At 54.2% G+C, this 20,188-nt stretch overlaps 1 protein-coding gene across 5 annotated transcripts in view; it reads left to right on the top strand.

The window, feature by feature from the left end:
* ZDHHC3 (zinc finger DHHC-type palmitoyltransferase 3) overlaps window positions 1-14,373 on the top strand; it is a 50,380-nt gene extending 36,007 nt beyond the window's left edge. For 3 of the 5 annotated variants that reach the window (XM_058678802.1, XM_012925897.2, XM_058678804.1), the window contains 2 exons: window positions 3,655-3,785; window positions 14,035-14,373. In XM_058678802.1, the coding sequence (XP_058534785.1) occupies window positions 3,655-3,785; window positions 14,035-14,298 (395 nt within the window). In that variant the 3' untranslated portion in view covers window positions 14,299-14,373. Of the gene's footprint in view, window positions 1-3,654; window positions 3,786-4,158; window positions 4,319-5,612; window positions 6,010-14,034 lie in introns of those variants that run through there. The other 2 variants (XM_004581402.2, XM_058678803.1) reach the window with 2 other exon arrangements.
* Window positions 14,374-20,188: the final 5,815 nt, after the last annotated feature.

Genomic DNA, 20,188 nt, shown 5'->3' with positions numbered 1-20,188 from the left:
TCTTTCTGGACTCCCACATGGGTGCAGACCCCAAGGCTTTAAGCCATCATCTAGTTTCCCAGGCTATGCATAAGTAAAGAGCTGGATCAGAAATGGAGCAGCCAGGACTCAAGCCAGTGTCTATATGGGGTGCCCCTGCTGCAAGATGAGGGATTAGCCTACTGAGCGACCACACCGTCCCCAGTGATTTTTTTTTTTCCTTTTTGGAAAGTCAGATATGCAGAGAGGAGGAGAGACAGAGAGGAAGATCTTCCATTCAATAATTGACTCCCCAAGTGGCTGCAGTGGCTGGAGCTGAGCTTGATCCAAAGCCAGGAACCTGGATGAATTCAAGTTCGCAGAAAAGTGACAAAATGATGTTAAACTCCCAAGTACCCCCTTAGCTAAGAGCACCTGTGGCTGTTCACGTTTTACAACATATACTTATTTGTAAAAAAGCTGGATGGGAAACGGGGTCCATGTGGGATCCTGCTGCATGCGAGGCGAAAACCTTAGCTAAAAGCTACTGTGTGGGGCCTTTTGCTTGTTTCTAATAATTATTTTTTTAAGGTTTATTTACTTTTATTGCAAAGACAAATTTACAGAGTAAAGAAGAGACAGAGGGCCCGGCGGCGTGGCCTAGCGGCTAAAGTCCTCGCCTTGAACGCCCCGGGATCCCATATGGGTGCCAGTTCTAATCCCCAGAAGCTCCACTTCCCATCCAGCTCCCAGTTTGTGGCCTGGGAAAGCAGTCGAGGACGGCCCAATGCTTTGGGACCCTGCACCCGCGTGGGAGACCTGGAAGAGGTTCCTGGTTCCCAGCATCGGATCGGCACAGCACCGGCTGTTGTGGCTCACTTGGGGAGTGAATCATCGGACGGAAGATCTTCCTCTCTGTCTCTCCTCCTCTATGTATATCTGACTTTGTAATAAAATAAATAAATCTTAAAAAAAAAATAGAAGAGACAGAGAGGAAAATCTTCCATCCGCTGGTTCACTCCCCAAGTAGCCTCAATGGCCAGAGATGAGCCAGTCAGAAGCCAGGAGCCAGGAACTTCTTTCAGTCTCCCACTATGGTACAGGATTCCAAGGCTTTGGGCTCTCTGACACTGCTTTCCCAGGTCACAGGAAGGGAGCTGAATGAGAAACGGGGCCACCGGGACATGAACCATGCCCATATGGATCCTGGGCATACAAGGCAAGGTCTTTAGCCACTAGGCTACTGTACTGGGCCCCCCAATAATTGTGTTTAAATTGCTGGTGTTGGTAATCACCAATTTGATCTTTAGGTTATAGACAAATTCTTGGTGCTTTAAAGGAACCTTACCTAATTTTAGAAGAGAGGGAACCCCAGCTAAGTGTGCACACGTTGTCGAAGGAACCACAGCCAGAGGATTGTGAAATCTGGAGGGCCCAGGGCTAAGTCCTCAGCACAGTTGGTGCCTGGGAGCAGCCTGAGCAGGGCACGCCCCTTTCCTGCTGCCATGCGTCTCCCTGTCCATCACCATCTGTAGTGCATGCTGATTTTTACCACAGTACTAGCATAAACCATAGAAAACAGCTCAACTCCTGAACAGGGCTCAAGTGGTTTGCAGCCTCCTGGGTACTGGAGTTGCCCTCTTCTGTTACCTTTAACTGGTCTAACATCTCATCAGTACCTAGGGGAACCGTTTGGGCTTAGGTAGCCAGTGTCACGTGTGGAAGGGAAGAGGGGGAAGTTAGACACTCGGGCCGTAGGGAGCAGAGAGCGGGGTAGGGAATGGAGGGTGTGGCAGATCCCAGCCTTCGGCTGTGAGTGCACACATTCGGCAGGGTCCTGAGGGGCCAGACCAGCTGCAGATGTGGGCGTCAGTGACATGACAAGTCTGGGAAGGCATTCCTCACCACCACTGCCCACAGACTGCTGGTGGAGCAGGGTGGTGATGGGTTTGGGATGGTGCTGGCGGGGACTCTGCTAGGAGCCAGGTGGGGTAGGGAGGGCTTGGAGGGAGTACTTGGTTTCAGCAGCACCACAAGCCTGCAGGGGAACAGGACAGTGCCCACTGCCTGTGCAGATGACAACAGCTGGTCTCAGAGGTTGAGCAGGTTCCCAAGATCACTCAGCTGTGAAGGGGTCTTGTGAGCTTTCTAGGCCTGATGCAAGTTTTCCCACCAGTATTTGCCTGACTTCAGCACCCAGGGTCTTCCCAGCCCTATCTTGGCAGTCAGTTTGGGTTGGTCTTTTTTTTTTTTTTTTTTTTTTTTTTTTTTTTTAAGATTTATTTATTTTTATTTGAAAGAGTTCACGGCATCAGACAGAGGGATCTTCCATCTGTCGGTTCTCCCTTCATATGGCCACAACGGCTGGAGCTGAGGCGATCTAAAGACAGGGGTTCTTCTGGGTTTCCTACAGTGGGTGCAGGGACCCAAGGGCTTGAGCCATCCTCTGCTTCTTTCTTCGGCCATAAAGAGCTAGAACAGAAGTGGAGTAGCTAGGACTGTAGAACTGGTGCCCATATGGGATGCCAGTGCTTGCAGGCAGAGGATTAGTCTGTGAGCCGCCATGCTGGCCCCTGGCTCAGGTTCTTGATGAGTGGAGGGTACAGAATGGTCCCCAAAGTGGAAGCATGAGCATAGTCCGTGCTTGGCAGCTAGTGGCCTTGCTGCCCAGCCCTAGCTAGAGCTGTTGGACTTTATGACCTCTTAGAAACAGTTAACCCCATAGCGCAAGATATGGGAAAGAAAAGAATGTTTGTGAGGCATCGCAGAAGAGTTGGTGATCAGGATTTGGGGCAGGGTTGACAGCCTTAGTTCCTCCTAGCTATGCTGCCAGGCCTAGCCAGGCAGCTGCTTTACTTGTAGCCACCCAGGACCAGTCTGACCAAGCCTTGCCCAGCAAGGAACCAAAAAGGGAATTGTCTTGGGACATCCGGCTCCCAGGGAAGGGTGAAAGCATTGGGCTGAGATGCCCTTTGCCCTCTGCTCACGTGGTGCTTACTGTTGTGCCAAGCCCCATGCCACATTGGCCCTCCCTTGCCCCTTTCACCGTAGTTGTGAGGCGGCCAGCAGCCTGGGGCTGAAGGAACACTTACTGGGTCCCTAGAGCCAGCTTGGCCGTGGGATCTGATCTCTGCAGCCAGGGAAGCAGGCCTGAGCGGGGAGCAACCCTTGCTTGACTGCACAGGGGTCTGCCCTACAGGGGCAGGAGTCCTTGAGTAATGAGTGCCAACCAGGGCGTGTTACTTCCCAAGCAGAGCATTCCTGGGGCTGAGCCCCGCAGTTAGACTGCCCTGTTAGAAACTGTGCATACGAAGCCACAAAAGCAGCCTTCCAGACTTGCGCTTTCCTCCCACCTGTGAGCTGCTGAAGGCCCAGAAGAGGGCAGCACCTCGTGCAGGGCTACCTAGAAGGCCCTGGCCAAACCTGCACTGGACAGACCTCTCCGGCCATATCCTTGTATTATGCTCTGAGGAGAGGAAGGCTTCTGTGGTTGAGCTGGAATTCCGGGTCCTTCGGGTGCCAGGCCCTGTGCTCAGCACCATGGCCAGTGAGTAAGAAGGGACTGGAGCCTGGCTTCTCCGGGGGATGAGCTGTAGCCAGCTAGGGTTAGGGCAGAATGTTCCACCAAGCCCAGGAGACAGAGTGTGAGCTGGGCAGCAGGCGTCTGTCCAGGCTCACAAGTTGCTTCTCTTGCAGAGTGCAGTTCCTTTTCGCCGCCCACCACGGTGATCCTCCTCATCCTCTTGTGCTTTGAGGCACTGCTCTTCCTCATTTTCACGTCAGTGATGTTTGGAACCCAGGTGCACTCCATCTGTACGGATGAGACGGTAAGCGCTAGCCCTGTCTGCCACCCCCATGCACACAGCCATGCTTGGAACACTGCTGGTGTCCAGGAGCCAGGCTGTGCAGGGTCCAGGTCCTTAGTGGGCAGTGGTACTTGGCTCTTCCTGATGCACACAGCCCTCAACTCCAGGGTGGGAACAGCAGAACACCCCAGAATACATCTGGGTGCTGCCACTTGCTGAGTCCACCATAGCTTTGACGGTGCCGGGCTTGGCACTACTCTAGGCAGCAGAAACACCCTGATCAGCTGGAGGCTGCAGGTGTGGCAGGAACATTGTTGCTGGCATAGGCCTGGTCCTCTTTCCAGGGAGGAGAGTCAGCTCTGCCCTCTGTCCATATCCTTCTCCTCAAGCCTAGCCTCCCTTCTGGGAGTTGGAAGCTGCTGGCCATGCCAGATTGGAGCCCTCTTCTCTGGTGCCTCTGCTGCCGCCTCTTGACCTTCTTAAGGCTGCCCAACGCTCCCAGGTGGTTGATTTTCCAGCTGTGAGGGTTTGGGATATAACGAACTGAGGTTGTGAGCCCATCCTGGTATGTCCCTGGCTTCCTGAGCTTACCCAGGCGCAGCTGCCGGTGCTGGGGTAGCGACTCAGGGCTTTGGGCCCAGCAGCTGTGTGTGCGGTCCCAGGAGGCTCACAGGAAGGTGAGGGCCTTCCCGGCTATAGCCTGGCAGAGCGGCATTCGGAGGATGGTAGGTTTGGTGCTGCCTGCCTGGGGTGTTGCCCCGTGATCTACCAGCTCAAGCAGCTCTCAGCAGTGTCTTCCCCAGTCGGAGAAATACTGTCACGGCAACCGTGTGTCTGTAATGTGGCAGCCATGGGTCTGGCCAGGGCCTGGCGCTGAGAGGGGAAATCGTTGGTCCGCAGCCCATTTGTTCTTTTCTGTCAAGACTGTCTCTAAAGGGAATGTGTCTGAAGGGACAGGAAAGAATTGAGTGACATCCCTCCTCAGTGTGGGACCTTGCTGGGATCCCAGGCCAAGCAGACAGGTTGGGAGAATGCCGCTTTCTCCTTCGCTGCCCTTCCTTGGGAGGCCCAGCAGAGGACAAGGTGCAGGCTATACAACAGCGGCTGCACAGTGCTTCCCCGGGTGGAGGTCCTCCCTGTGCCCTGACTACAGCTGGCTGACCTGGCCGTGTCCCCCTAACTGTGCCAATCCTTTCTCCTTCCTCCTCTGTGGTGGCTTCTGCCCTCACCCTGGTCTCTCACTACTGTCTGACCTTCTCAGTTTGGGTCTCACTAGCCTGCTAAGCTGGGTACCTCTTGACCTCCTCAAGCTGGCACAACTCAGTCCCAGAGCAGTCATCTGATTTGTTCTTTTTTTTTTTTTTTGTCTGCAAAGAGGTCATAGCAACTTCAAATTCCTGTAAATCTAACTGCAAATCCACAGCCACCATTGGTTCTCATGATTTTGAGCCCCCAGCCCATTCAAGTGTTCCTCCAACCCAAGCCCTTCCTGGCACTCCCACATGCGGCCTGGCTCATGGCTCCTTAGAAGCAGCGTGCTGTAGACTCGCTCCATAACATCACGACCCCAGGAGGGCCCGGTCAGGCCCGGTCAGGATCAGTGGCTCGGGGCCTGTACTGAGGGAGCTCGTCCCTCCCTTCTGGGTGGGCTCCTAACCACATGCCCAGCCAAGCAGGTGCAGTGCTCTGTGCTGACACTCCCTAGGGGAGAGAGGGAGGACACGCATGCTCGGTGGATAGCTTTCTGCCATGCCAAGCAGCACTGACTGCAGTCCCTCAAGCCGAGGGAGCGGCCTCCCCAGAGGCCACAGCAGTAAAGCGTGACTGAAAGTCTGTTCTTATTTCCAGGGAATAGAACAATTGAAAAAGGAAGAGAGAAGATGGGCTAAAAAAACAAAGTGGATGAACATGAAAGCTGTGTTCGGCCACCCCTTCTCCCTAGGCTGGGCCAGCCCCTTTGCCACGCCAGACCACGGGAAGGCAGACCCGTACCAGTATGTGGTCTGAAGGACCCCGAGCTGGCTGGCACCCAGACAGCCACATCACAGCACTACCGTCCGACCCGCTCTCATGAATGTTAAAACTGAAAAGCAAAACAACTACACTTAAAACTTTTTTTTAATGTCTCAAAATGGCTGAGCATTGCAGAGAAAAAAAAAAAACCTTTTATTTTTGAAAAAACATCATTTGATTTTTTTTTTTCTTTTTTGGTGATTGAAGCTGCTCTTTTTTCCTTTTGAAATCACTTCTCTGGCCTCTGGTTTCCTCTCTGCGTTCTGTCTGGCGTGACTAACGTGGAGGGTGCTGTCTCCTGGCCATGCCCACTTCTACTAATCGAGCGACCCGTGACGCTGTGTGTGGATGGAACGGTTCAGTTGGAGAGTAAGGGGCAGGAGCCCCCGTGGGACTCGGAACCTTACCCCGGACGGCTGCTGAGCTGAGGAGGCCTGAGCAGGACAGGTGCAGGGTGGACGTCTTGGGAGGGGTCCCAGGGCAGCGGGCCCCTCCCATAGCTTATGGGGTCTATCGGTGCCGCCGCCTCTGCAGTGACACTCGTCTGCTTGTACTCTGGGCTCGGGCTGGGGAGAATGATTTTGGGGAGGGTAGGGAGAGAAAGGCAACGAATGGGTCATATTCTATCCTGTGTCGGCATTTATACTCCCTTTGATGATTGGGAAGAGGGTGAAGCAAAGAAGGTTTTCCAGTTCAAAATGCCTTATACAATCAGAAAAAAAAATGATTTCAGTCAAGGTACAGCTTCCTTTGTGGCATTCACTCCCACTCACCCCCTCCCCCTCCTCACAGCCCTCTTAGCCAGGTATCAACTAAGCAGTGTTAATTCCCAGTGAGACACACAGAAATCCTTTCCTCAACCCCTTTTTGCTCTGTAGATCTCTAAAGTGGGTTCACACTTGGGCACTTCAGACCGGAAGTATGCCCATAGCCATGTTTTACCTGTACCCTGACCCGGGAGGCTGTTGTCCTGCCTCAGGCTGGCCGTAATGCTGGGCCAACATTACAGCCCCTGGCCTCTGAAGAAGATGGGGACAGGAGGAGAGGAGCGTCCTGGTATCTGTCATCAGCAGATGCCCTGACCCTGTGGTGCTGAGCAGCTTTCCTGCTGGAGAAGGGCGCAGTCCAGTCAGTCTCGTCTCAGAGGCCGTGAGCGCTGGACAGGAGGGGCAGTGCAGAAGCCGCGGGCACCCCACCCCAGCAGTTGCGTCCAAACACTGGCCGTGTGTGAACAGACATGTTCATGTGTCTAAGCAGTCACACAGAGCTCCCATTTTAGCTTTTGCTTGGGGTGAGGGTAGGGGAAGTTTATTCAATCCAGCGCTGAGTAGGGAAACACGATCCAGCCATGAGATTTTTTTTTTTTTTTTTCAGACAAGTCTGTGGAACATGCTGCCTCTTTTCAATTGTCAGTGCTTCCACATGGAGACAAAATGCAATAAAACTTTTCCAAAACCTGTTCTGATTTCTCCCTCCTGTTTCTCCGTGTTGTGCGTAGAGGGCAGTTGTGCCTTGGGTGCTCGGAGCATTCCCTGGCCAGGTGTGCGTTTGGGCTCCCTCTCCTAAATGAAGGTGGTGCTGGCGTAGGGGTGGTGGTGGTGTGGTGTTCAGTTTACAGCGTGTGCACAGCCCTTCCCTGCCCCCTCTCACCCCATTCTCTCTCCTTTGGCTTCTATAGCTGGAATTGCATCCTCTTGGTTGCTGTAGAAAAAGTTTGTTACTGGAGTTGGGGGTCTGTTTGCTCCCACAGGAAGCCAGGTCCAACCCAAGAAAGTTGCTCCAAGCCTCACGCCAGCAGAGCACGTCCCACGGGCACAGGGCACACCAGCCTGCCTCTACAGCTGCTCTGCCTGCGATCCCAGGCGTGCTTGGCAGGTCTCTTTAGTGCTGATCTGGGTTCCTGCTTGTAGCTTGTTCTCCCCACTTCGCCGCCATGTAAGTTACTTTTGCAGTTTCTTTAGCTGCCTGCAGGAAGCCTGACTGTGTGAAGTGAGCGGCTGCAGGGAAGCTGGCCCTGGGGCGAGCTCCCAGGATGGCGCCCCTGCACACAGCACGGACACAGACAGGCTGCCGGTCCATCTTTGAAGTGTTGAGGTTCCCGATGCCTCTGGCCTCAGGGGCCCAGTTGCTGCTCTTGCCTGTGGAGTTTCTGAGGAGTGCCATCGATGCTACCGCAGGTGTGTTATTTTTCTTTTTGTTTTTCTGACTTGAAGTCCTGAAAATAGAAACGCACTTGAAATGGAGCATGCTCTGTGCAGCTTTTGCCAGAGAGGAAGGTCCCTTTAGGTTGCTCATGTGGAGTTTGTGCGAGCCCCTTGACTGGAGAGAAAGGACGTCTCCCAGCTCTCAAGCCTCGGGGCAGGGCTGCCTGTGGGAGAGAGTAGACCCATGACTGAGGAACACGGCCGTCGCTGGCAGCTCCCTGACAGGTTGCCAGCCTGGCCCCCTCAGGACGAGCATGCCCCAAGCCTACCAGATGGAGCACCTCTGTCCAGAAGTGAAGCAGAAGGAGCCACCGTCCTTGAGAACGTGTGGTCCCCAGCAGATGGCAGTGAGGAAGACGTGGAGTGTTGGATCTGGTGACCCCTGGGTTCCTGTCCATCTGCCAGCTTCAGGTTTGTGTTGGTAGCCACCAGAGTGAACATGCAAAGGCTCAGGCCCAATCCACGCATGTTTGCAGGGACATGGTGACACTACCTACCAGAGTACATTTAGGAAGAAATGCATGCATTACGTCTCCTGGTGATCTTTGTTATAAGACTTCTCCGTATGGGAGCCTGAAGTTTTGCCAACTTTTATTCATTCAGGCCAGACTGCTTAGGTCGTTTCTGTATTATCAGGATAATAGATTTTAATGTTTATTTTCAGGGCTGGTGCTATGGCATAGCACGTTAAACTTCTGTGTGCAACACTGGCATCCCATCTTGGCATTGGTTCAAATCTTGTCTGCCGCACTTCTGATCCAGCTCCCTGCTAATGGCCTGGTAAAGCAGAGGAGGATGGCCCAAGTGCTTGGACTCCTGCGCCCATATGAGAGACTAGAAGGAAAGCTCTTGGCTTTGGATTGGCCCAGTGCAGGTAGTTGGCCATTGTGGAATGAATCAGTGGATGGAAAATCTAACTCAGCCTTTCAAATTAAATAAGTCTTAAAAGAAAAAAAGAAATGTTTACTTTCATGTACTCAAAAAGCAGAGCAAGAAAGAATCTTTCCCCAAATGCCTGCAACAGCCAGGGGTGAGCCACATACCAAGGCCAGGAGCCAGGAACTCCATCTGAGTCTCCTACATGTGTCGCAGGGGGCAAGCACTTGACCCCATCATCTGCCTCCTAGGATGCAGGACCAGAAAGGAGGTGAAGGAGCTGGGACTTGAACTGGCAGTCTGATAGGGAACCAGGGCATCCCAAGTGGCTGCTTATCCTGCCCTGCAGTGCTCACTACACGCCTGTGAGGAGGTAACCTGTGGAAGCCCCTCCTGTGGTGTTCGGAGTGCACTGTGTCATCAGGCTAACAGGTTGTAAGTTGCTCTCCTTCTCCAACCCGACCCTGCCCTGAACGTCTGTGCCAGAGGTGAGTCGTCTGGTCGCCAAGCATCGCCAAGCTTCCTGCCTCATCATACCACCAAGGTGTGACCTTAGCAGAAATTTCGGTAAGCCTCTGTTTGCATCTCTGAAAAATGGGCGTGATCCTTTCAGTGATGTGTTGATAGGTACAATGGCTGGCATGTGGGTGGCAGCAGTAAAGGTTAACTGTGAAGTGCTTTTCAAATCCTGGTCACAGCTGTTCATGATTTAGGATATGAATTCATTAGTTTGCAACCAGCACACCTTAAAAAAAATTTTCTAATGCAGTGCTTATTGTGATACCTTTAAAAATTTTTTTGTTGTTGTTGGAAAGGCAGATTTACAGAAAGGAGAGACTGAAAGATCTTCCATCTGCTGGTTCACTCCCCAGATGGCCACACGGCTGGAGCTGAGCCAGTCTGAAGCCAGGAGCCAGGAGCTTCCCCAGGCCACAAGCAGGAAGCTGGATGGGAAGTGGAACAGCTGGGATATGAACCAGCACCCATATGAGATCCCAGTGTGTGCAAGGCGAGGATTTAGCTGCTGAGCCATCGGCTGGGCCCTGTAGGTTACATTTCATGAAATGTTAGGGAGGATGTACATGTGGGCCAGCTGCTGAGAGGAGCACCTGCCCGGGCTGCTGCAGAAGGCAGCTCTGGCTTTGTTCTTGGGGTGATGGAGACAGCCAGGAGACAGGTCGCCCCCAGCAGAGCCTGTGTAGAAGGCCTAGGCCAGGCATGATCCTGAGATGTTTCTGCACAGATCACATAGTTCTTGTCGCCTTTTGGTTCCAATGAACCTGGGTCCAGAGGTCCAGGAGACCATGATGTTGGCCACTGCCCGCTTTCCCAGGACGTGGGTGTTAGTGCTCCTCTGTAAGCTGCAAGCTAAGGGGCCTGGCTGCAGGGCAGCTTCAGGACCGAGTCCTACCAGGGAGAAGTTGCCCTCGGTCCTTGGAATGCAGCACAGCAACTCAGACTGACACTCCACAAACGTTCCTCCACGTCACTGTGGAGGGGGCATCACAGACAAGCCAGCTCCGGGCCAGAATTCTTTTTGGAACTGGTTGACGAGGTTGCGGGTTCGCATGCTTGGACTCTTGGTTCTCCACACCTGGAGGTTCGCACGGGCACAGTGGGGACTTGTAGTGGTGGAGTCTGTTGGGCACAGAACCCTAGTCCTGAGGCATGAGCTTGGGCACTGCCATGGCCTCTCAGAATGCCCATTTCCCCACCCATCCGGTGTCATGACCAATGCCACTTCCTCGCAGAGTGGTTTATGGACCCCTAAACTTCAGCTTTGAATGGATCCAACCTTGCATGGACACAGCCAGGTGGTCCTTTCTGAGTGTCTCCTTTGCCACCAAGTTAAAGCGTCTTCCTTGATGTGCTGCAGATGATCACTGGGGGGGGGGGGGGGCATACAGGGTCCCAAAGCACACTGCCCTTGCTGGCCCTTGTTGCTGCTGCCATGGGAGGCCAGGCGCCAGCAGGGGCAGCTGGGCTGTGTGCTCACAACCCAGGCTGTCCTTTCGCTCCAACAGGGGCGGCTGGGCTGTGTGCTCACAACCCATTTGCGCTTCCCTCGGGGCTTGTGAGAACAGTGTCCATTTCCTAGTAGCACATTTGTTCTGATGGTAAAAGTAAATGCTCATTGGTGAAAATGTGGAACACATGAGAGTCTGCAGAAATATAGGTCATCTGAAGTCTCACGGCCATTCATAACTCTAGGTTTCATGGCGCCGTAACACCAGTGTGTCTAGCTGTGTAGACGATTCTGCTTGTTTTCAGCTCATCACCATCCTAATTCAGTGTTAAGGCTTTTATAATACATACATCTTGGGGTATCAGGTTATTATATTTAACTTGTGGAATGACTTCAGAATTACCAAGAAGTGGCACAGTATAAAGCATTCTCCCATAAGCCCTTGATCACTCTCACCTAAGATAAACCTTAATGCAGCTGTAATTCAAATATAAAAACCTAGACATTTCCTGGTGCAACACCACTAAGCACCTGTATTACTGCAGCTTCTCCAGCTGGCCCCGAAGCCCTTTGCTGGCCCACATTCCAGCATCGCACTGTTCCTCATGGCTCCTTGTCTTCTCCAGTTTGTGACAGTCTCTGTCTTGTCTTTTATGACCTTGTCTCTTTTTTTTTTTAAACAAGATTTATTTATTTTTATTGGAAAGGCAGATGTACAGAGAGGAGAGACAGAGAGGAAGATCTTCTGTCTGATGGTTCACTCCCCAAGTGGCCTCATGCTGGAGCTGAGCCAATCCGAAGCCAGGAGCCTCTTCCGGGTCTCCCACACGGGTGCAGGGTCCCAATACATTGGGCCGTCCTCAACTGCTTTCCCAGTCCACAGGCAGGAAGCTGGATGGGAAGTGGAGCTGCCGGGATTAGAACCGGTGCCCATATGGGATCCCGGCGCGTTCAGGGCGAGGACTTTTACTGCTACACTATCACGCCCGGCTAGTCTCTCTTGAAGAGTTGAGCTGAGCCTCGTGTGCTGTTCACCATGTTGAAGGGTACGATTCTGTGACACTTGGTGCATTCACAGTGCTCTGTGACCCCCACTTGGATCCGTCTCCAAGACAGGTTTTTTTTTCCCATCAAACTTGGATGTTTTTGTCGACAAGTGGCCAGGAGGTTTGTGGAAGAGCCTTTGGTTTGCGTTTATTAGAGGTTTTCTGGTGAAATCAAGGGTTTGCATTAGGGGTGGGAACACGGGAAGTGAAGCAGCGAGCTGGGCACTGTGCTGGAGGCACAGGAGGAGGGAGTGACTCACTACAGTGGCATTGGAGCCCTCGGGGAGCCTAGCGCCTCAAGCTCCGCGTCCCAGCGTCACCACATTTTCCTTTATCATTACCCAATGTCTTTGAACTGAGATTTTTCAACTTCCATTATTTTCTTTTTTATTATTTTATTAAACTTCCCGTTATTTTCAAAGGTCAAAAAACAGAAGTCTGAGGTGACATGGGAAGAATGAACGGAGAGGAGGAACTGGTGTAGTTGTGGTCCTGGGATCACAGATGTGTGTGTGTGCGCACAGGTTTACTCCCCAGATGGTCAGATGGCTGGGGCTAGGCCACAGCCAGGAGCTTCTTCCAGGTCTCCCACTTGGGTGCGGGCCCCAAGCACTTAGGCCGTTAGCAGGCAGTGAGATTAGAGAGGGAGTGATCAGGACCCGAACCAGGTAGGCAGCAGCTTGACACTGCTATGCCATGACTGTTGGTCTCCGAGACATCATTCTTATCTTTTTTTAGATTTACTTATTTTTATTGGAAAGGCAGATGTACAGAGAGGAGGAGAGACAGAGAGGAAGCTCTTCCATCCATTGATTAACTCCCCAAGCAGCTGCAATGGCTGAAGCTGAGCCAATCTGATCCAAAGCCAGGAGTATCTTCCAAGTATCCCACGCGGGCACAGGGTCCCTTGGCTTTGGGCCATCCTTGGCTGCTTTCCCAGGCCACAAGCAGGGAGCTGGATGGGAAGCGGGACTGCCAGGATTAGAATTGGCACCCATATGGATCCCGGTGTATTCAAAGCAAAGACTTTAGCCGCTAGGCTATTGCGCTGGGCCTGAGACATCATTCTTCACAAAGTGTTGTTTTTTTTTTTTTAAAGATTTATTTATTTTTATTACAAAGTCAGATATACAGAGAGGAGGAGAGACAGAGAGGAAGATCTTCCGTCCGATGATTCACTCCCCAAGTGAGCGCAACGGCCGGTGCTGCGTCAATCAGGAGCAAGGAACCAGCAACCTCTTCCAGGTCTCCCACGTGGGTGCAGGGTCCCAAATCTTGGGGCCGTCCTCGACTGCTTTCCCAGGCCACAAAGCAGGGAGCTGGATGGGAAGTGGAGCTGCCGGGATTAGAACCTGCGCCCATATGGGATCCCAGCACATTCAAGGCGAGGACTTTAGCTGCTAGGCTATGCCGCCGGGCCCCCCCAAAGTGGTCTTGAGTCATGTCCATCTGTGGCACTCTTGTCCAACATACCCTCTCAGCTCCCAGAGAGATGGAAAAAGCAGAGGTCCATGGGAGGGGTTGGGCTCCAGAGCCTCAGTGGAAGGTGGTGTGGGCAAAGACTTGGCCTGGTTGTGTCATTAACTCCTTTGGGTTTCCCTATCCAACCCCCTCCTCCTGCGGCCTGACGGCCAAGCCGCAGTCGACAGCAGAGGCAGGTGAGTGGGCAGCCTGGGCAGGCCGCAGGGGTGCACACTGCATGAGCAGACCTGCTGCTGCGGCCACTGCATGCCTGTTAGTGCTAGCGGTTATCGGGCCTACTCCTTCCCCTCGCATGTTGTATCATGCCCTCCCTTCATCCTGCTGACCTTGTTCGTGTTAAGCTTGCTGCTCCTGCCAAGGGGTACGTTTGGGTTTTCAGTGACCTGTGCCCTAGGGTCCCTGATCAGGACTGCTGGGTTCTAGGCCATCAAACAGCCTAGTCCCTGTCCTGCAGCCAGCTTTGCATCTGTGGAAGGAAGGGGAGGGAGCAGCCAGGAGACAGGCCAGCACCCTGTGCAGGCCGTGCTTGCCCCTCCATACCATTCCCCAGTCATACCCTGGATGCCCGCCCAGCCTCCATCATCTGCACCTGGGATGGTCCCCTGCGGCACCGGTGCCAGGACCGGTGTGCAAGGTGCAGAGCTCTGTGCCGTGCCGACCACGTCCTCCTCTTCTCCCTCCAGGGCATCGAGCGCCTCAAACGGAAGGATCAACCCCGGGAGCGCAGGTGCAGCTGGAAGCACTGCAAGGAGACCTTTGGCGAGGACTTCTCCCTGAACTGGTTCAACCCCTTCTCCACACCGTGTCAGCCGGAGACCCCCAGTGACAAGGACTTGGTGCGGCAGGTGCCATCACTGTCCGACACAGACATCACCGACGTGACGACGACGGAGGAGCCGTTGGAGACGACCAAGGATGAGGACTCTGTTGAGGTCATAGATGAATAGAGGTGGCCGTGGTGAGCCAAACACTGGGGCGGCCCCAGCCTTCATTCTGGGTTCTGGCTAAAGGAGTTCACAGGAGTGACGCGTTCCCTTCTGGTGCCTTCCTCGGGCTGGCTACTGGGCTTCACTGTCCCCTGGGTGAGAGGTGGGGACAGCAGAGGCAGTGAGGAGACTCAGGCTCAGAGTTCCTCTAAGAAGAGCCTATGTGAGCAGGGTGGTTGGGGACCACTGTCCCCACCCTGATGGCTTCAAAGCCTCTGGGCAGAGAGGTCACGCAGGGCTGCTGGGGTCATGGCTCCCTGCCGTAAGAAGCAAAGTCGTGAGGTCAGGAAGGATGGACAGCGTGGGACCATGACAGCAGCAGAGACCCCCACACATCCTGGGGAAGGGCTCCCCACTCCCCCACCCCATGCCTGGCTGCCACATTGAGCTTAGAAAGGTCAGGCCACTTAGTGGGGATCCCTGGGCGCACACGGGGCAGGGCAAGACACGCCCCACATTGGCGGAGAGCCCGTGTTGTGACAGTAACCACCCTTCCGGAGACCCTGGAATCTTCCTTAATCTGACAGCTTGGAGCCGGCCTGCCAGTTCCTCTGAAGACTTGTAGCTGCCAGGGCTGGACCAGGCTGAAGCCAGGACCCCAGCACCTAATCTGGTACCCCCAACTCCATCCGGTGGGTGGCAGAGACCCAAGCACTTGAGCCCTCACTGACTGCCTCCCCAGATGGGTGGCAGCAGGCTGCTTGACTGCTCTGCCAAGACCCTCCCCCCATTTAATTTTCCTGCAAGGATAGGCAATGGCCCAGGAACGCACTTGGCCAGCTTATGGCTGGTCACCCCATTTGAGATCCATGCATTTCCTGAAGGTCTGAACAGAGGCTCTTTTGCTCCTGTGCCCAGGCATTGGTCACAGAGGCCCCCTCATGGCGGCCTTTGTTCTCTGGCCTGTTTCCTAGCTGGCAGCCATGCAGGTTGGGGGCCCCATGCCAGATAGGGTCTGCTCACACTTGGTCTCTTCCCAGCTCCACGCAAAGGACATGAGTCCCAGCCCAGAGGGGCCTGCAGTCAGCTGGAGGTACAACCCCAGGGACCAGAGCAAGGGACGCTGTGGTGAGGATACAAAAGTACAGTCAAGGAAGGAGTCTGTTGAATGGGACCCTTGGGTGCTTCATGAAGGGAGTGGCCCCGTCAGAGACCCCAAGGCCACAGCATATGCCAGTCTTGGGGTGTGTGAGGAGGCAGGCTGCTCTAAGCTCCGTCATGCCCTACCAAGGGGCGCAGGGACGGGGCTGCAGGCCTGTTTCTGGGGCTCCTTCTGAGCTTTAATTCTCATTGGTGGTGGAAGGGGCTCAGTTGGCTCTCAGGTTGGTGCACGTGTGCCCCGGTAGGGCCTCAGCACTCCGGCTTCAGAAACAGGGGTTCCTACTGGCTGCCCTAAGAGGAAGCATCCCCAGGCCCGCCTGTCTGGGGCAATGTGTGCTGAGGAGACCTCAGGCCACGGAGGAAAGCTGGGCCAGGCCCCTGGGTCTCCCTGAGGAGGCAGCGGTTAGAACGAGGTAAGAGGGCTCACTGGTCACTGCTGGCTTGAGGCTGGAGGTCAGGGCTGCACAGGGCACTGTGCCTGTGCTCACAGGCTGGAACCCTGGCTCGGGGGGGCCGTGCCCTGAAGCTGGCTCTGCCCTCAGAAGGACCGCTGGGCAGAGAGGGTGTTTCCCTCCAGTCTGGAACCTTGCCTTAGTGGTCGTATGTGCTTGTGCTTAGCCTGAAACAACGCAGCACACCTCGGCGAGGTCATACAGGGAGGACGCCAGCTGCAAACCTAGCCCCTCTCTTTGAATAAAAGGCCCTGCTCAGTGTCAGCGGCTGTGCCTTAAACACCAGGTAACCCTCTTTCCACTCATACGCGTGCCCTGTACCGGATGTGGCCAGTTAGGGGGCCTGGGTGAAACAAACCAACTCCTCAGAGATAGGAACCCCTGGGCGTTCAAGAGATGTGACGCAACCTTGTCAGTTTGCCAGCACAAAGAAAAGCCACTCTGGACTACATGATCGTGTTGAAGCTATCAGTTTAATGAAGAGCAGGTAGGTCCCGAACACTACTGTAAAGGGAACTCCTCAGAGTAAACCCTGCTGCCACACAGGCATTTGAGGCTGGGCACTGTGCCGGCTGTGCTGGGGCCCCGGCCTGCAGCCACATCATCACGCAAAGGCTGACAGTTGGCTCACCCTGGGCGTCTCACCTGCCTGACCCTCATCATGAAGTTCCCCTCCAAAGTCCAGTTGTCATCGTGGTGGAGCTGGGGGGTCCTGTCGGGCTGTAATATCCTTGGAAAAGGCACAGGGACACGGAGTCAGCCAGGGCTGCTGGGGCAGAGGGAGTGGCGACGCCTGGTCAGCCCAGGGCACAGCACCAGTGCCCCAGGCTTCATTCCCCGCCCCCCAAGTTTCTAGCTGTTCTTGCTTTGCAATGTCAGCAACAGTTGTCTCCTCTCTGGGAGCCAGGAGGAACATCCAGCTAAGGAAGAAACCACCCTGGAGAAGTGTCTGGTGCTTCACTGCTGAGCGTGTGGTCCTGGGACCAGCCATTCCTGAGCACCAGGGAATTCCTTAGAAACATACGGTCTGGGCCCGGCGGCGTGGCCTAGCAGCTAAAGTCCTCGCCTTGAATGCCCCGGGATCCCATATGGGCGCGGGTTCTAATCCCAGCAGCTCCACTTCCCATCCAGCTCCTGGGATCCCTTATGGGCGCTGGTTCCCTCCCATCCAGCTCCTGGGCCCGGCGGCGTGGCCTAGCGGCTAAAGTCCTCGCCTTCAACGCCCCGGGATCCCATATGGGTGCCAGTTCTAATCCCCAGAAGCTCCACTTCCCATCCAGTTCCCTGCTTGTGGCCTGGGAAAGCAGTCGAGGACGGCCCCAATGCTTTGGGACCCTGCACCCGCGTGGGAGACCTGGAATTGGTTCCTGGTTCCCCGCTTCGGATGGGCGCAGCACCGGCCGTTGTGGCTCACTTGGGGAGTGAATCATCGGACGGAGGATCCTCCTTCTGTCTCTCCTCCTCTCTGTCTATCTGACTTTGTAATAAACAAATCTTTAAAAAAAAAAAAAAACCATGGTCTGAGGCCCCGCCCCAATGCCAGCAGAGTCTGCACTTCAACCACAGGCCCCAGGTACCTGGGTGCCAGCTGAGGGTCAAGAAACTGGTTACAGGAGAGAGTCCAGGCAAGTCGGTAGCTAGAAATAACAGCAAAATCGAATTTGTTTCCATGCAGAGCAGCCAACAGAAAACCCAAAGTTATAGTAGACAGAGTGAATCCAACTGGTGATGTGTGAAGTCTGGTTGTAGGGAATCATCCTTTTGCCTACACAGGAAGAATAGCATTGACACAGTTATACAGATTGAACGCAGTAACTAAACTCCAATGATTTTCAAAAGATTTATTTTGGGAGGGGCCTGGCATGACTGCCTAATGGCTAAAGTCCTTACCTTGCGCATACCAGGATCCCACATGGGTACCAGTTTGTGTCCCAGCAGCCCCACTTCCCATCCAGCTCCCTGCTATGGCCTGGGAAAGCAGGGACCCTGCACCCGCGTGGGAGATCCAGGAGAAGCTCCTGGCTTTGGATTGGCTCAGCTCTGGCTATTGTGGCCACTTGGAGAGTGAATCAGTGGACGGAAAATCTTACTCGTCTCTTTTTAAACGTATTTATTTGAAAGAGTTACAGAGAGGGAGAGAGAACTTCCATCTGCAAGTTCACTCTCCAAACACCAAGATGCCTGAGCTACTCTGAAGCTGGGAGCCAGGAGCTTCTTCCAGACCTCCCACTTTGGGTGTAAGGGCCCAAGTATTTGAGCCATTCTCTGCTGCTCTCCCAGGCCGTTAGAGAGCTAGATCAGGAGTGGAGTGGCTAGGGCTTGAATAGTGCCTATTTAGGACGCTGGTGCTGCACGCAGACACTTAAGCTTTCTCCAGCACTGGCTCCTCCAAGGGTTTTCAATTAAGCTAATTCTCAAAGGTAGCTAGGGGCTGGTGTATTATGGCATCCCATGTCAGAATGCCTGCTCAAGTCCAGAGCTGCTCCTCTGCTAATGTACCTTGGAAGGCAGCAGTTGGTGGTCCAGTTACTTGGTCTCTTACCACCACTGTGAGAGATCCAGAAGTGCCTGGCCCTTGTTGGCTACTGCAGCAGCTTGGGGAGGAAACCAGTAGTTGGAGGCAAAGGCAATGGCCCACCTCCCTGGGTTCCTGCCACCCACTCGGAGGCTCGCCTGACCCTGGCTGTGGGGAGCAGGTGGGGAGTCCTGTGTGGCTAAAACGCCAGGTTGGTGTTTTTGAGAGAGATGTTGCAGCCACACAGATCCACTCCCCGGAACACTGTGTCTGTTTACGTAACAAAGGGTGGCAAGAAAGTGACAGTTGCAGCTCTGTCACTCCCTGTGCCAAAAACTGCCTTCCACATGAAAAAGCTCGGGAGACTGGGGGCTGAGCTGAAGGTCAGCCCCCACAAAAGAAACTAGACCAATACTAAGGGTCAAAACATCTTGGTATTTGAAACTGGAGTGTATAGAGGTGAGTATGAAAAAAAAGACTGCAGAAAAGCCAGAGGTGTGACTGCACAGTTCACAGGGGCTGAATAGGCCAGAAAACTGCTGCGACAGAGGTGTGTTTAAACAAGGCCGCGTCCCCGTGAGAGTGGCAAGATCCGGGAGCTCTGTGGGGGAGCGCTGATGAGGGCAGTTCGCTGGAAGCCGCTTGGCAGGGCGGGCTGTCCCTGGCTCATCCCGACCAGAACACGGGGTGCCGAAGGCTGCACATTCTGGCTGGTCAGAACAGCTTGGGCCGACTCACCTTGCTGAGACTGCTGAGAGAGAGTGCACAGGCTCTCCAGCGACGCTGACGGATGTCCAGGGGACGCCAGGCTGGCAGGCAGTGGCCACACTGCTGGGGCCACGTTCTCAAGGAGCCTGGAAGGAGAGAGGGAGGCATGCTGCTCTCTGGACCTCAGGCACTGTCAGCCATGGCACACAGTCATACAGCCTTAAGTTCCAGAGTTTCTGATCAGGATAAGGACCTTCCTGTACTCGAGCCTGTGGCTCTGAGACCCCCTCCAGCAGGACGTGGGAACACACGGACCTTCCCCTAGGAAACCTTGAAACAAGGTCAACACCTGTACTTGACTCCCGCCACACAGTGCAGTCCCAGTGAACTCCACTACTGGTCTGTCGAGACCCCCACCCCTGCCACCTGCCCAGGCTGCACCTCAGGCCTGATTCCAAGTTATAAGTTCCACCTGGATGCATGGCTCTCCCTGGGCAGGTCTAACCACTCACGTCCTGGGTGTTGCCATCCCACTGGAAATACAGACTCATGAGCTAAAACCTTCGTTTACATATGGAACCTGGAAGCAGCAGGCCAGCCAGGCAGGCAGGCACCTGTCACAGGGTGTGGGTAGGAAGGGAGGAAGGAACCTTGTACCTGTCCTAGCCTTTCAATTGAGCTGCCCAAAATCTAAAGAGAAACACTTGGCCCGTCACTTCTCTATAATGATGTGTCTGGAGAAGTGAGGGGCCATTTTTCTGAGGCATGTTAAGACTGAGAGCAAGTCCAGCAGGGAGGGCAGTGGCCACTTACCACAGCCTCTAACAGACGTTGTCACCAAGCGCAGTTACATTAACTCTGCTGGACAGGCTCAACCAGGTGATGTTGGCATGTTCCATGTGTTCTTTACAAATCAAAAATAAAGCCAACTTCTGCTGAACAAGTGGCCACGCTCTCCAGGCTTCTACCCTGAGTCCAGGACAGACCCGAACAGTTAATGCGGCCAGGCTGTCCACTCACCCTTGGCACTACACTGTGGGCATGCACAGCCTGTCTGTGGGTGTGGCTGTTTGCA

This window comes from Ochotona princeps, chromosome 21 (assembly GCF_030435755.1).
Source record: "Ochotona princeps isolate mOchPri1 chromosome 21, mOchPri1.hap1, whole genome shotgun sequence".
NCBI lineage: Eukaryota > Metazoa > Chordata > Mammalia > Lagomorpha > Ochotonidae > Ochotona > Ochotona princeps.
Note: the sequence above shows the minus strand (reverse complement) of the source record. Positions and strands in the feature narration are given on the sequence as shown.